The 13765-nt window shown below is 34.0% G+C and overlaps 1 protein-coding gene across 1 annotated transcript in view; it reads left to right on the top strand.

Annotated features, from left to right (window-relative positions):
• SCN3A (sodium voltage-gated channel alpha subunit 3) overlaps positions 1–13765 on the top strand; it is a 112821-nt gene that overhangs the window by 73809 nt on the left and 25247 nt on the right. Inside the window, exons 19-21 of the mRNA XM_023188159.2 lie at positions 10661–10781; positions 12280–12434; positions 13190–13363. Of these exons, the coding sequence (XP_023043927.1) occupies positions 10661–10781; positions 12280–12434; positions 13190–13363 (450 nt within the window). The remainder of the gene's footprint in view (positions 1–10660; positions 10782–12279; positions 12435–13189; positions 13364–13765) is intronic.

The following is a 13765-nucleotide window of genomic DNA, read 5'->3' as shown; positions in this document are numbered from 1 at the left end:
GAAAGAAAGAAAGAAAGAAAGAAAGAAAGAAAGAAAGAAAGAAAGAAGAAAGAAAGAAAGAGAAAAAGAAAGAGAGGAAGGAAGGAAGGAAGGAAAGAAGGAAGGAAGGATACTAATCATCCTACTGCATGATTAGTATTCTTAAGTTTCTATCACAGTAGTAATGGTATTAATTCTTCAATTCTGTGTTGTGGAAAAGAGGATTAAAATTCTTTACTATTATTTATTTATAGACATTTAATATATGAATACAAAGTAAGTCTAGTACAGATGGAGTTATCAAAGAGACGTTTTAGCTTGAGGGTATAATGTTGACACAGTGGGAACCAAACCAACAATGTCTGATTTTGTGAGCATATTTTGGAACTCTTTTTTAAAATAAGCGTATCAACAAAATTTGATCTGAAATCCTTATAATAGGTAGCTGACAATCTTACAACTCATAGCTTCCTGAGTTTTTTCAGGTATTTTAGAGTTGCTGAAAGATAGTATGATAATAAATGGGAAAAAATTTTGAAAAAGGTAAAATACCTACAAAATTAGGTAGTGATTTTTTTCTCTGAATTCCATTTAAAGTCTGCTTAGTGAGTTCAATTCTAATTTATGTTGCTCATTCTGATAAACTAAGAATTCAGCTCTAATTTTATTTCCGATCACTTGGTATGAATTTATGTAAGAAGCAATACCAGTCAATTAACAAGAACTTACTGAGCACTTTTTGTGAATTCAGCAATCTGCTGGATGCTAGGGGTGAAGGAGAGCTCTATAACAAAACTCTCCTTCAAGGAAATCTCAACATATTTGAGTAAGCTAACATGAACTCATGAAATCATTAAAGACCTATTAAAAAGTTTAATCCTGTCAGGTTGCATATAAGGCTATAGATATTGAGGACAGCAAGAGTCATTGCTAAATGGAAGAGATAAAATTGAAATAAGCCTCAAAGTTTGGGTCAAATATAGATTAACAGAAAGCAAAATGCTGAAGCTTTACTAAAGGAAAGCTGGAGCTGACAGGAGCTTGGTATTAAAGAGAGTTTAGGGTTATCATTGCAGATTATCATGCAGTGATAATCTACGGAGGTAAGTGTTGGTTGAATATATAGTGGAAAATATGTTTGAATGTGTGAGGTAGTTTCAGATTATAAAGTTGTAAAGTAAGCCACAGAGTTTGGAGTTAATAGGGAGCTATTTTCTGTTCTGAAGCAGGGGAAAGCAATAGGAAAGTGCTGTTTTAAGAACATTAATTTGACATCAAAGAGTAAAACAGTTTAGAGTGAAAGATAAGAAAGATTATCTTGGGGAATATGGTGATAAACATTCGATAGCAATGAGGTGATAAAATTTTCAGCTAGGGTAATAAGTAATGAGAATTGAGACTCATTGGCAACTTGAGAAACCTACTAAAGAATCTGGGAAAATGGAAAAACAGCAATGCCACTTTCTGAAATGGCCTTTAAAAAGGGCTACCCGGTTTATGTTGGGAAAGGAGTTCAATTGGGATATACTGAATTAGAAGCATCAGTGTTGGGAAACAGAGTCTGAGTCAGAGGTCAGAGTTTAAAAATAAGGTAAAATGTTTGATAATGCAGATTTTATAATTACTTGATTCCCTGAAAATGAAGGAGCTCATCAAATAAGTAATTATAAAGTGAAAGAAAAAAGAGAAAACTAGAGGCAAAGTAGCATAAAAACCTGGGGTCAAAAAGAGGCAGAAAAGCTAAAAGGCAGAAAAACATTTTCTAGATTAATACCACAGAATTTTTTGACATCAGATTTATGGAAAGTAAATATCTTAATTTCCTCCTACCGAACAGTTGGTTTCCAAACTACTTTAAAAATTTCGTAATGACCATAGATATTTCAAATGACTGCTCATTATCATGTCTTTTTAATGGTTTAAACATCATAAATTTAGAATAACAAGATATAAAGTTCTCCCTTGTTATGTAATCCTGGAAAACATTTCTTACCTGAAAAAAATGTCTTCTAGGGTGATTGTAATAACTACTTTATCCTCTTCCAAGCTAAATTTTGAATACGTAGAATTCAATTACAAAATGTAAAGAAATTATTTAAAATATATAAATGTTAGTGGGAAAATCATTAAATAAATATAAAAGTATGTGTTTTTATAAAGCTAGAATAAAATTTCAAATTATCTTGCACAGTAATATTAAATTCATTCAACAATAAATTTTATGTGAATGATTTAGTCAAATGAATACTTTAAAAACCAACCAAAAAAGTAACAGAGCAACTCTCATACATGCTCACACACAAGATAAAAAGCAGACAGTTTTTAAAATAAAAAGCCAATACCAGCATGTTCTAATATTATAGAGCAGATTAGATGAATTCTAGCAAAGTGCATTTTTTATTTGAAATTTCCAAAAGCTGCTAGCACACTTCAGGTAGGTGCACACTTACATTGGCTGTGTCATTCCTTTTTAATAGGTATCACACACACATGAACCCATTTAAAATAACATATCCATAAAGTGACATTTTGGTTCATATTTCTTAGGTTTTTGACACAAGTAGCAAGAGAACATTGAACTTTACTTTGCAAAGCACAGAATACTCTTCCTCTTTGCTAATAAAGGGAGCACTCATATAAGTTAAACCCACAAGAGCTATACATTTTTCATTGAAAAAATTTCATGAAATGTCTACTTGAAGAGGAGACAGTAAATTAATCATTAATTTAGATGGTATTTGAAAACTCCAGTTACTGTATTTCTTCTGTTCATTTTCCTAATAAAGGATACCTGACTAGTGCAGCTAAAGAGAAATGATCCCTAGAAGATTTTAGAGATAAACATAGGAATTGCTGTTATATATGTGTGTGTATATATCTGTATATATGAATACCACTAACATAAATAGGCTGGTATGGAAGCAAATACAAACTTTTGCATGAAAAGAGGTCAGGAAATTGAAGGCATGGATTTCAAAATAGTAATTTTTTTTTAATATTGCAAAAACTTGGAATTATACGAATCTTTTTGAGACGCTCTAATGTAGAATTTCTTTGTTTTTATATTTTTTAAGTTCTCATAATCACGATTTCTTGAAATATTTATATAACTATGAATTTTTACAATTTAATTCTTAAAAGATTATTGGTTTGTCTTCCTAAGTGAAAGATATAGAATAAATGCTTTTAACAATCATATTTGAAGTTGAATTCCAAACACAATCTAGCAATATCATACTGTGACCTTCACCACTTACCATTCTTACTTCTCACAGGAGTAAAATCAAGCTGGAGCCATCAAGAATGCAGCTCTGGTGTTTTTTAACCAGCCAGAGGCTCGTGCCACCACTTTTACCCAGGTTACCCAAGCAAGTTGTACATGTATAATCACGTTCTAAATGAATTTTGACTGGCCTGCATGCTACTCAGCTATGTTCCTTCCCCTGCCATGGCAAGGAAGTGCTAGACTTGCCCAGCTGCTCTCTGCTGAATCGTGTGACACATCACAGCATGGTCAGGCGAGATGGGCAATCCCAACATCATATTTAATTCTGCTAATGAGTTTTCTAATTTAGTCTTTAGCCTTTTAAAATCAATTGCATGCTCTATAGGATCTATAATATCTATTTTAAAACATGATAGGAATGTTTATGGTTCAATATAGTCAGGGATGTAGGAGGGCATGCATTTTTTTGTTTCTCTGCTTTTATTTCATTAAAATAAGACCACGACTTTTTGTTGTTGATTCAGCCTTTATAAGTAAATTGTATTACCAAAATAAGCCTCACAGGGTTTTTGTTTTTTCTGATAGTACTGCCATTTTCAGATCATTATATTCAGATCTACGAATATAATTTTCACCTATCCAATCCATGTGATCCAGATGAAAATGTTTGCTTTCATGTTTTGGGGAAAGGTTCTGTAAAAAAAAGAAAAAAGAAAGAAAGAAAAAAGAAAAAGAAAGAATAGGGTGATGGGTGATCCTGAGGTTTGGAGATGAAGGGCCATAGTCTGTATGCATTTGGGCAACACATATCTTGGATTTTCATGTAGGTTAAGAACAGTTATGTCTGCAAAACCATAGTGATCATTGTAAAGTAACTTAAAAAACAAAGCATCATGATATATGGGATGAAAATTCATTACATCTTGATCATTAAGTAATTGGCCCAGTGTACCCATTTTTTATATGAAATTTCCATGATCTATGTTAATTTCTCCCTAAATGTTCTACCCAAAACTGACCAGGCCAAAAAGCGACTTGGAAAATTTACTATTTTCAGTTTTTAATTACTAATTTTAGTTTTGTGAGGGGTAAAGGGCATCTCCCAAGATCACTGTAGATTTGTGGCTTAATGAGCTTTCATTTTATTCTATTGACTCAACTTTCTCCATTGCTTACTGGAATCTCAGCCAGAGTGCGGGTTCTGGGAGGGAAATTTTGAAGCAAAAGTAAAGAGTTTGTAAATATTGGGCAGTTTTCAGGGCTTCTGGTGACAAGGAATATCTAATTAGTTTGGGGTTGTCTCTAGGTTTAATTTATACATACTCTTGTTTTCCCTAGGGATAATTGAGAATTAGTTGCAGAATGCAAAAAAAAAAAAAAAAAAAAAATCAGACATAAAATTATCTATGGAAAATAGTAACAAAGATACAGTCCATGGTGATTTATGCAATTTTTTATTCAGCACCAAATTTTTAGATTTAGAATAAAACAACATTATTAGTCATTGAAGAAAATCTGATTTCTTTTTCTTTTTTTTTTTCACAAGCAGAATAGAATTAAATAGTACTGGTATATTATTATTTACACCATGTTTGTAACAGGATTCCCTCCTTTTCAGAGTCTTCATGGAAACTTTGAAAGTAGATGTTTGACTAAGGTCCGGAGCACATGCCCTTCTGGAAAAGGCTTTGTGCTGTTTTTGGAATTTGGAAAGCAATGGAATAATGACTCTAGCTTTCAGTTTCTCTGTTACATGGCCAGTGTCTTCCAAATGCTCTTTGTGAAATTGAATGTGAGGCAGTTCTTTGAGAGGAGTAGATGGGTGTGTGAATAGCCATTTTAAACCCATCTCAACCTTTAAAGATGGTCTTGATGCTTTAGTGTACTTCTGCTGGGGAAAAAAAAAATAAGGCTCGTTCAGACGAATACTTTTGTATCCTTTCTGAAAACAAATGGCCTTTTTCTTTTTCCTTTTTGATGATCTTTTACCCTACTCTTCAACTACAGCATGATGATTTTCAGTTTCACATACCATGTTCTTATTCAGGCTATTTTAAAAATAAAAGGAGCTCCGGGGATGTTGTACATTTAATATATGTCCAGGCAAACCAGATGGTGGTGGTTCATATTTTTAATCTTTCGATAAGAGATCGTGAGAAAAAAAAAAAAAAAAGGAGCTACTGGCCTTGTTCTTCCCACCTAGGACAAGCAACCTAAGGGCTTCACTGTGTGGCTGTCTGTTTTTCATGTGAAATATCATAAGTCCAGATATGGTTATGCATATCCAAAAGATCAGACTAAGGCCCTGATAGTGTGTATGGCCAAAACTTTCCTCTTCTACTAGCAAGACAAAAATCTACAACTTTTTTAGAGAAATGGCTAGATTTTAAAGGCAATCTGTAATGGCTGAATCTTTTATTTTGCCTCTTGAATCATACAGCAGTTTGTGAGAGTCAAATATTTGATAGCTGACTGAAAATAAATGAAATGTGAGCGCATTTCAGTGGAAGTAGGCCAGTTGCTAACATTCTCTTTCATCTCTGAAAGTTAAATTTCATTATTTAATTGGATAAAAATCAAGAGCAATATTTGTCATATGGGGGAATTTCTATATAAGGTCACGCTATTGGGCAGCGGGGAATGGTCTCATGGCCTTTTTTGGGTGTTAACTCTATTGTTTCTTATGTTGAAATAACCCATTCATTCCTATGAGTGGTATTTGTAGTTAACCTTCTTGAAAACTTCATATTCAGGTACCATGTCTTTGAGGACATGGTTCTTGGATCAGCGTGCGGCTTCCACAGCATTGCGCCAGGCTTCTGCTACAGCCAGGCATGTTTTCTGTGACTGAATTAGGCCTGGAGAATGTTGCATCTTAAAACCTGCTTTCCAGTGTGCATTTGTAGAGCATAAGCCATCATCCCTCTGTAGACCCAGTCGTTTCTACAAGGGATGGAAGAATTTAACCTTTAAGTGCCATAAAATATTGGAGGAGTAGGGAGAAAATAGTACAAGAAAACAAGTGTGAACTTGTACTATGTGGTTTTATATGGAAGCTTTCTATTATTATGCCTATATTCCCAATTATATTTGTCTAACTACTTCAGAACAAGTATGAATTCAGTTATTTAGTATAGTCATCGAGTTCCTTAATATGGTAAATTTAATTTCAGGTTTCTTTGCTTTTTTTATATCATTGTAGTATCACAGCTATGGCAATATAAAGAAAGTAAGTTATTCTTTATATTTATTGGTCACTTGCTTTTCAATCAGTTATATGCTTTTAAATAAATTTGAAGGTCATTTTGGTTATGACTATAATAAGATGTATCACAAACCACCCTTGACTAGAATGTGAATGCCAAAGTGTTGAACTTAATTAGAAAAATGTTTAGATTGTTTGGATTACATCAGTGTATAAAATTACGTATATAGTATAGATATGTATTTTATAAATATATACAATTTAAAATGCTTATATAGTTTTTCAGGGTGTAAATTAATGATTTAAAAATACTGCAGTAAAGTTCTTTATGTATCCAGTGACTAAAGCATATCAGGTAGTAGATCATAATTGGTAAGTTGATGTAATTTAATAAGAATGTGATTCACAATTTAATTTACAAATATAGGTAAATGCATAACTTAAGAAATTTTATATAATTGATGCAATATTTTCATAACGTCATAGAATTAAAACATAGGTACTTTCCTATGATAAATCTGTGACCTTGGGCATTAAAAAATAATGTAGTAGCATTTCTGACTAATAAGATTAAATTGGCGAGGTGCAGTGGCTCATACCTATAATCTCAGTACTTTGGGAGGCCAAGGTGGATGAATCACTTGAGCCCAGGTGTTTGAGACCAGGCTGGGCAATACGGCAAAACCCTATCTCTACAAAAAAATTAAAAATCAGCCAGATCAGCCAGCTGCAGTGGCTCACGCCTGTAATTCCAGCACTTTGGGAGGCCGAGGCAGGCGAATCACGGAGTCAGGAGATCAAGATCATCCTGGCTAACATAGTGAAACCCTGTATCTACTAAAAATACAAAAAATTAGCCTGGCATGGTGGCAGGTGCCTGTAGTCCCAGCTACTCGGGAGGGTGAGGCAGGAGAATGTCATGAACCCGGGAGGCGGAGCTTGCAGAGAGCCGAGATTGCGCCACCGCACTCCAGCCTGGGTGACAGAGGGAGACTCTGTCTCAATAAATAAGTAAATAAATAAAATAAAATAAAATAAAAATAAAAATCAGCCAGGCACGGTGGCATGCACCTATAGCCCCAGCTACTTGGGAGGCTTTGATGGGAGAATCGATGGAGTCTGGGAGGTTGAGGGTACAGTGAGCCATGATCATGCCACAGCACTCCAGTCTGGGTCACAGAGTGAGACCCTGTCCCAAGGGGGAAAAAAAGAGAGAGAGAGATTAAATCATGACTGAGTCAGATTCTTCAACTTGGGAAAGCTGATTTTATGTCAACCTTCATAGATAAGGAAGCCTCCCATAAAACACATTTTAGTGAAATGAAAACTAACTTACCATCTTCTATGCTTTGGTTCATGAGGGTCCTGGGAGCTTGCAAAAGCTTTGCCAAGATTCCCTCTGAGCATTCCTTGAGGGACTTTCCAGAGCCTGAAAGATTATCTTTATAATCAGAAAATCTCTGGAATAACTGTAAAGCAATTCTCCATGAAATGGGTTCTACTCCTTGGACAATCAATAGTAGAATGGTGGCAGGGTTTTTTCCTTGTCCATTGTCAAAAGATATGTTGTGCCTCATAATGTCAGGAGAAGAGAGGTGAACTGTGATCACTGTCCCTCTCTACCTTAAGATGTATAAATACATAACCTTCAGAGCTATTAGAATAGAGATTATTTATATCCAAACAACTCAACCACATTCACAAATATATGTAATCTAATGACCTTCCCAATAACAAAAAATACACCCAGAGGTCCATATGTGTAAACGATTGATTCTATTGTCATTCAGGTTAGTGGCTATTAGGACTTGTGCTGTAAAGGGTTTGTTTTAAATATGTATATATTTGTATTAAACATAAGACACCTACAGAATACATGGAAGAATTATAATGTGAAAAATTAAACATCTCACAATTATATTAGCAGTGGTAACATGGGAAGTGAAGGGTGAGTATATTTTCTAAAGTTTTCAAATGGAAAAGTACGTGTGTGTGTATACATGTATAATTACTTTTTTATTATTAACATAGTATTTTTTATTAAATAATTCCTATTTAAGAAGAAAATGCATTTTCTAATATAATTAGATAGACTCTCTCCAGACCAGACTTGAGTTATAGATCAAAATGGAGAGATAGAATTATCTAAAGACTATAATTCTCTCTATAAAGTGACATTAAAGGATATTCAAACATTTATTGATTCACTCTTCATGAACCCAAAATAACTATTCAGTGTCTGTTCTATACTTGGTGATATACTGGATCTTTTGGTATACATATGTGTGTATGTATGTAGTTGGTATACATGTGTGTATATACATAGATGTATGTAAATATGTACATATATTTAGGAGAATATTTTGTCAAAGGAAACAAGTATAATAGATTAAATGCTCTATAAAATTTAGCATGAAGAAAATCATGCAAGAAAGAATGGCTTCATAAGAGGAGGTTGAGGTTTACTATGATGAGGCTCAGAAATCATTAAGTTTGGATTAGACAAGAGGACAAAAAAATGAAACTTTCTATAACTAACCTCAAATACATTGGTTTCTTATTGTTATTACTTGTAAAGTGGATATTATTGCTGCCACTCATCAAAAGCCATAGTAATTAACCCATAAACTACCAGTGAAATTGGAAGAAAAAGTTAGTGGCTGAGACCAAACAATTATCCAGTATTTTCTTAGTTACACCAGAAGCTGCTGCAATTCTACCGAGCAGTAATTTTCCTAGGTCTTTCTTAAATGTATAAAAATATCCTGGCTATAAGAAGCAGAAAAATCCTAGGAGAGGAGAAGATGTCTTGACTTTCCCACCTCTCCATAATGTAGAGGAAATTAATGGTAAAAAAAAAAAAAAAAAAAAGGTTGTGCTATCATGACCCTAATCACTATCAGCCAGAAGTGATGGCCTAGCTTCTCTATTTACCATAATCCAGCCTAGGAGGTACTGTACTAAAAAATTGTATTTTTACATGAAGTAATTTTCATAATATATATATTTGGACATGGCTAATGTCAGGTTAATATCACCTTTAAAGTAACACAACAGAAAGTATCATCTGGATACTACCCTTTAATTAGTTCACACTGTAAAATATTAAACTACATTTGCATTATGTCTTCATTAAGTCAGGAATTTTGAGCCAAATTTCCCCAACGTGAACTGTGTTTATGGCCTTTTTAAAAAGAACACAGTAACTCTTTCAGAAGGCTTTGGCAGAGTGACCCCAACACTCAGCTACCAAAGTTAATGGAGGCTTTGAAACCATTAACATGTTCATGTTACTATTCTTTCATCGTAAAAGCTTTACATTGTCAGGTTGTGCTGTATGTCATGTCTTTGCATCTGTTTTCATAAAACATTGCACAATCTTGTCTTCCCAAGTGATCTCAGAGTACTTATTATTTATTCTTGTAATATTACAGTGGCTCTTCTAGCCATGTGGCATGTCACAATGATTTAGTTAAAGGAAATAGTCACAGCTGGATCGTATGTTGAATTCAGAATGTGCTCCTAATGAAAGTCTATAGAGATTCTGGACAATGCCATTTATGAAGAAATTTCCATTTCATTTAGAATTCTTTGGCAAGTATTGAATTCAGTTATGCAGTTCAAAAAAAGAGAGAGATCCATCATTTTTCTTCTAGTAAAATAAGAAGAAAATTATGTAAGCCAGAGAAAAATAGAGCACAAAGTTGAAATATAATGACTGTGACTCATGTTAATGTGCTGCTCTTCCTTTCTAAAATTATAGAAACATGGACAATACTTAGAAACAACTGGTAATGGTAATATTCTTTGCCCTCTGAAAATTTCCATCTGAGGAGGTGGAAATTAAAATTTGATTTGATGTATTTTAGTTAATATAATCATTACTAGATGTCAGCCTACCACTTTATCCAACTATTCTTGGCTTGGCCTCAATATTAACGTATTAAGTTATGTTCATATGGCATTCATATACAAATGCAGATCATAAAACAAGTTAATCAGTATAATCCATCCATTCCAGACCACCCACACTGAATGTTGTCTAAACTTTTTTTGTCTGATTCAGGTCAGTAGTCATATTATTTTGAAGAGTATGTCTTGATTTACGTTAAATTATTAGTACATAATGGTCAGTAACGCTAATAGAGTTAAATGCTATCACTACCTTTTTTTTCACAAAATGACACAGTATTTCCCAGTTAAATAAAAGAGGGGAAAATCACATCTTTGAAATGGGATTTTGTTTCCAGAAATTAAATGCAACCAGCTCATCTGAAGGAAGCACAGTTGATGTTGCTCTACCCCGAGAAGGTGAACAAGCTGAAATTGAACCCGAAGAAGACCTTAAACCAGAAGCTTGTTTTACTGAAGGTAAACAAGCTCTAATGTGATTAAATACAATCTCCCCTTGTTCTTTACAGAGACTGAATATGCCTCATTTTTAAAAAATATATTTATGAAACGAGGTGTGGTGGCTCATGCCTGTAACCCCAAAATTTTGGGAGGCTAAGGTAGGAAGATTGCTTGACCCCAGGAGTTTGAGACCACCCTGGGAAATGTAGTAAGGCTTTGCCTCTACAAAATAATAATAATAATAATAATAATAATAATAATAATAAAGAAAAAATAAATTAGCTGGACATGGTTGTACCTGCCTGTTGTCACTGCTACCTCAGCTACAGCTGTATCTCAGAGCTTTTGCAGGGAATCGAGGCTGCAGTGAACCATGATTATGCCACTGCACTTCAGCCTGGGCAACAGAGCAAGACCCTGTCTCGAAATAAATACATAAATTAAATTAAATAAGAAAAATATTTAAAAGAAATAGTGAAGGAATGTTTATATTTATTTTCCTTTTTTCTTGTAAAAAGTTAATCTCTCTAGATTTCTGGATTATACTTACAGCAGTGACTATTCCTGGGCAATTAAAATGATCTGATCGGTCTTTTTGTTTTTTCTCATTCTCCATAACGTGAGGAAGCTGACCCTATGAGATAAGTGGCATTCTAGAATGTCACGTCATTGATATTGTAATCCCTTTAGAACTCCCTGGCAATGGTGTGATTTGATTTATAGATGCTACAGTAATTACATTCCCTCCCTTATAGTTCCAATGCAGTTAATGTGCTCTGGCTAGAGCTGTTTTGAGATGTAGCTGTACTGTGGAGTTTGGCAGGGAAAGCAATAGCTGTTCTCACAGAAAGCAGCACAGTGTCTTGCACACAAATCAACGAATATCTATTATTCAGTGTGATTGGACTTAATCTGATGAGTAGTAGCTCAGAATCTTACAGCAGAAGAGTGGATGGGAGTTAGAAATAATGTGAAATCTAGGAGGGGGAGGACAAAGGGAAAGGAAATACTGACTGACGAGCTGAGTCATAGGTGTGACTAAGAAAAGCACTGAGGCTGAAAAATAAATTAGCTTCAGAAAATTGACAGTGGCTGATGCCTGGGAAGACAGCGAGATGTTCTGTGCGTGAAAAGAAGTAAAAACCCAGGATCACATCAAAATATGAATAAACAACTCGAACGTGTAGTTTTGCCTCAAACCTGAGAAATGCACCTGGACTATTTTCATCAATGGCCTTGAGGCAAAATAATCCTGACTGGTGGTGAAGAAGGAAATCATTGTTACTTAAGCAAATCTAGATAAAATATTTCCTTAAATTCTAAGTAGGTGGCTGAGTATATAAGTCTAAGAATAATTCAATATACAGGAGGGATGCTGAAGACAACTAGGAAATGAAGGAGATGGTTACCCTATGAAATTATTATCTGGAAGTGGAGTGGGGAAGGAACAAGAAAGTTTATTTTTTCCTATTTAAGATGAAAATATATTTTTAAATAAACTATATTTGATTTTTAGGATGTATTAAAAAGTTTCCATTCTGTCAAGTAAGTACAGAAGAAGGCAAAGGAAAGATCTGGTGGAATCTTCGGAAAACCTGCTACAGCATTGTTGAGCACAACTGGTTTGAGACTTTCATTGTGTTCATGATCCTTCTCAGTAGTGGTGCTTTGGTAAGTGAAATGCATATTGGCAAGAATCAGATTCTGGTGAAATAGTTTATTCTCCAAAATTACCAGATGCAAACACTGAGCTTCAGAATCAAAAGAAAAGGCATATCTGTGTCTTGCAGAGCTTGGCACCCAAGGTTTAACGATGCAAAATTCAGTTCAGAACAAATCAGCACCATGAAACAGCCAGATGGAATTTCTCATCTGGTGTTTATCTAACAGATGTTTTCCTCACTGAGACAACCATTTGCAGAGACATTCTGTAACCACGTTACTTTCCCTGTCAAATACCATCCAGTTTTCCCTAATAATTGTATTAAGATTTATGGACTAAAAGTGTATTTTAGGTTTTTTTTCATGTATAATCAACGTATTCTCTCAAAATAAGCCAGATAGTTCAGGAAATTGTAGAAAGTAATGTTTGAATAGGCCAATTCTGTCCCTCATTAACAGAACTTCTAGTTATTTCTGAGTTCATATTACTTCATTAAAAGCATGTCTTTGTAGCAGTAATTGAGATAGAGACTTAGGGGTGAGAAATAGGAAAGCACATTCTAAATCACTAAAGGCATGACATTTCCCTGCCAGCATGTTCACACTTAGTTTTAGTCTTTAGATTTTGTCTGATGTGCAATGTTTATGTAAAATATCAATAATCAAATTGTTTTGTACTCACTATTATACTAAGCAATTTTTTCAGATATTTAGAATATTTGAAGTAAGCCATTTAAGTAAAATAAAATATTTTTGATTCACAGGCCTTTGAAGATATATACATTGAACAGCGAAAGACTATCAAAACCATGCTAGAATATGCTGACAAAGTCTTTACCTATATATTCATTCTGGAAATGCTTCTCAAATGGGTTGCTTATGGATTTCAAACATATTTCACTAATGCCTGGTGCTGGCTAGATTTCTTGATTGTTGATGTAAGTATCTTGAATGATTTTTATAAAGTTGTTTTTAAAAGAGGCAAGTTTGACATTTCATATATTTCTATTATTAAAACTGACTTTCACTAACGATGACATAATTATGCAGTTATTTAAACAGAACTATAATATATGCAATAATGAGGAATATCTCATGGGAAGGAGTAGAGGAGGTCCTAAAATCATGCGCAGTGGTAAGAGAAAACACAGGGAGAGTTGTTCTATACCACAGACAGACAGCTTTTATTTTTTTGAAAGTGCCTCAAAGTAAGTAATAGCTAAATAATGTGTTGATTGACAGATGTAAGCACTTAGCTTACTAACAGTTCAGTTTAAAAAAACAAACAAACATCTCCAAGAGGCAAAATAAAAAATGACTGAAGGTCAGAAATTGTGTAA

Source organism: Piliocolobus tephrosceles, chromosome 11 (assembly GCF_002776525.5).
Source record: "Piliocolobus tephrosceles isolate RC106 chromosome 11, ASM277652v3, whole genome shotgun sequence".
Taxonomy (NCBI): Eukaryota; Metazoa; Chordata; class Mammalia; order Primates; family Cercopithecidae; genus Piliocolobus; species Piliocolobus tephrosceles.
The sequence above is the reverse complement of the archived record's forward strand: the minus strand, read 5'-3'. Positions and strand labels throughout refer to the sequence as shown.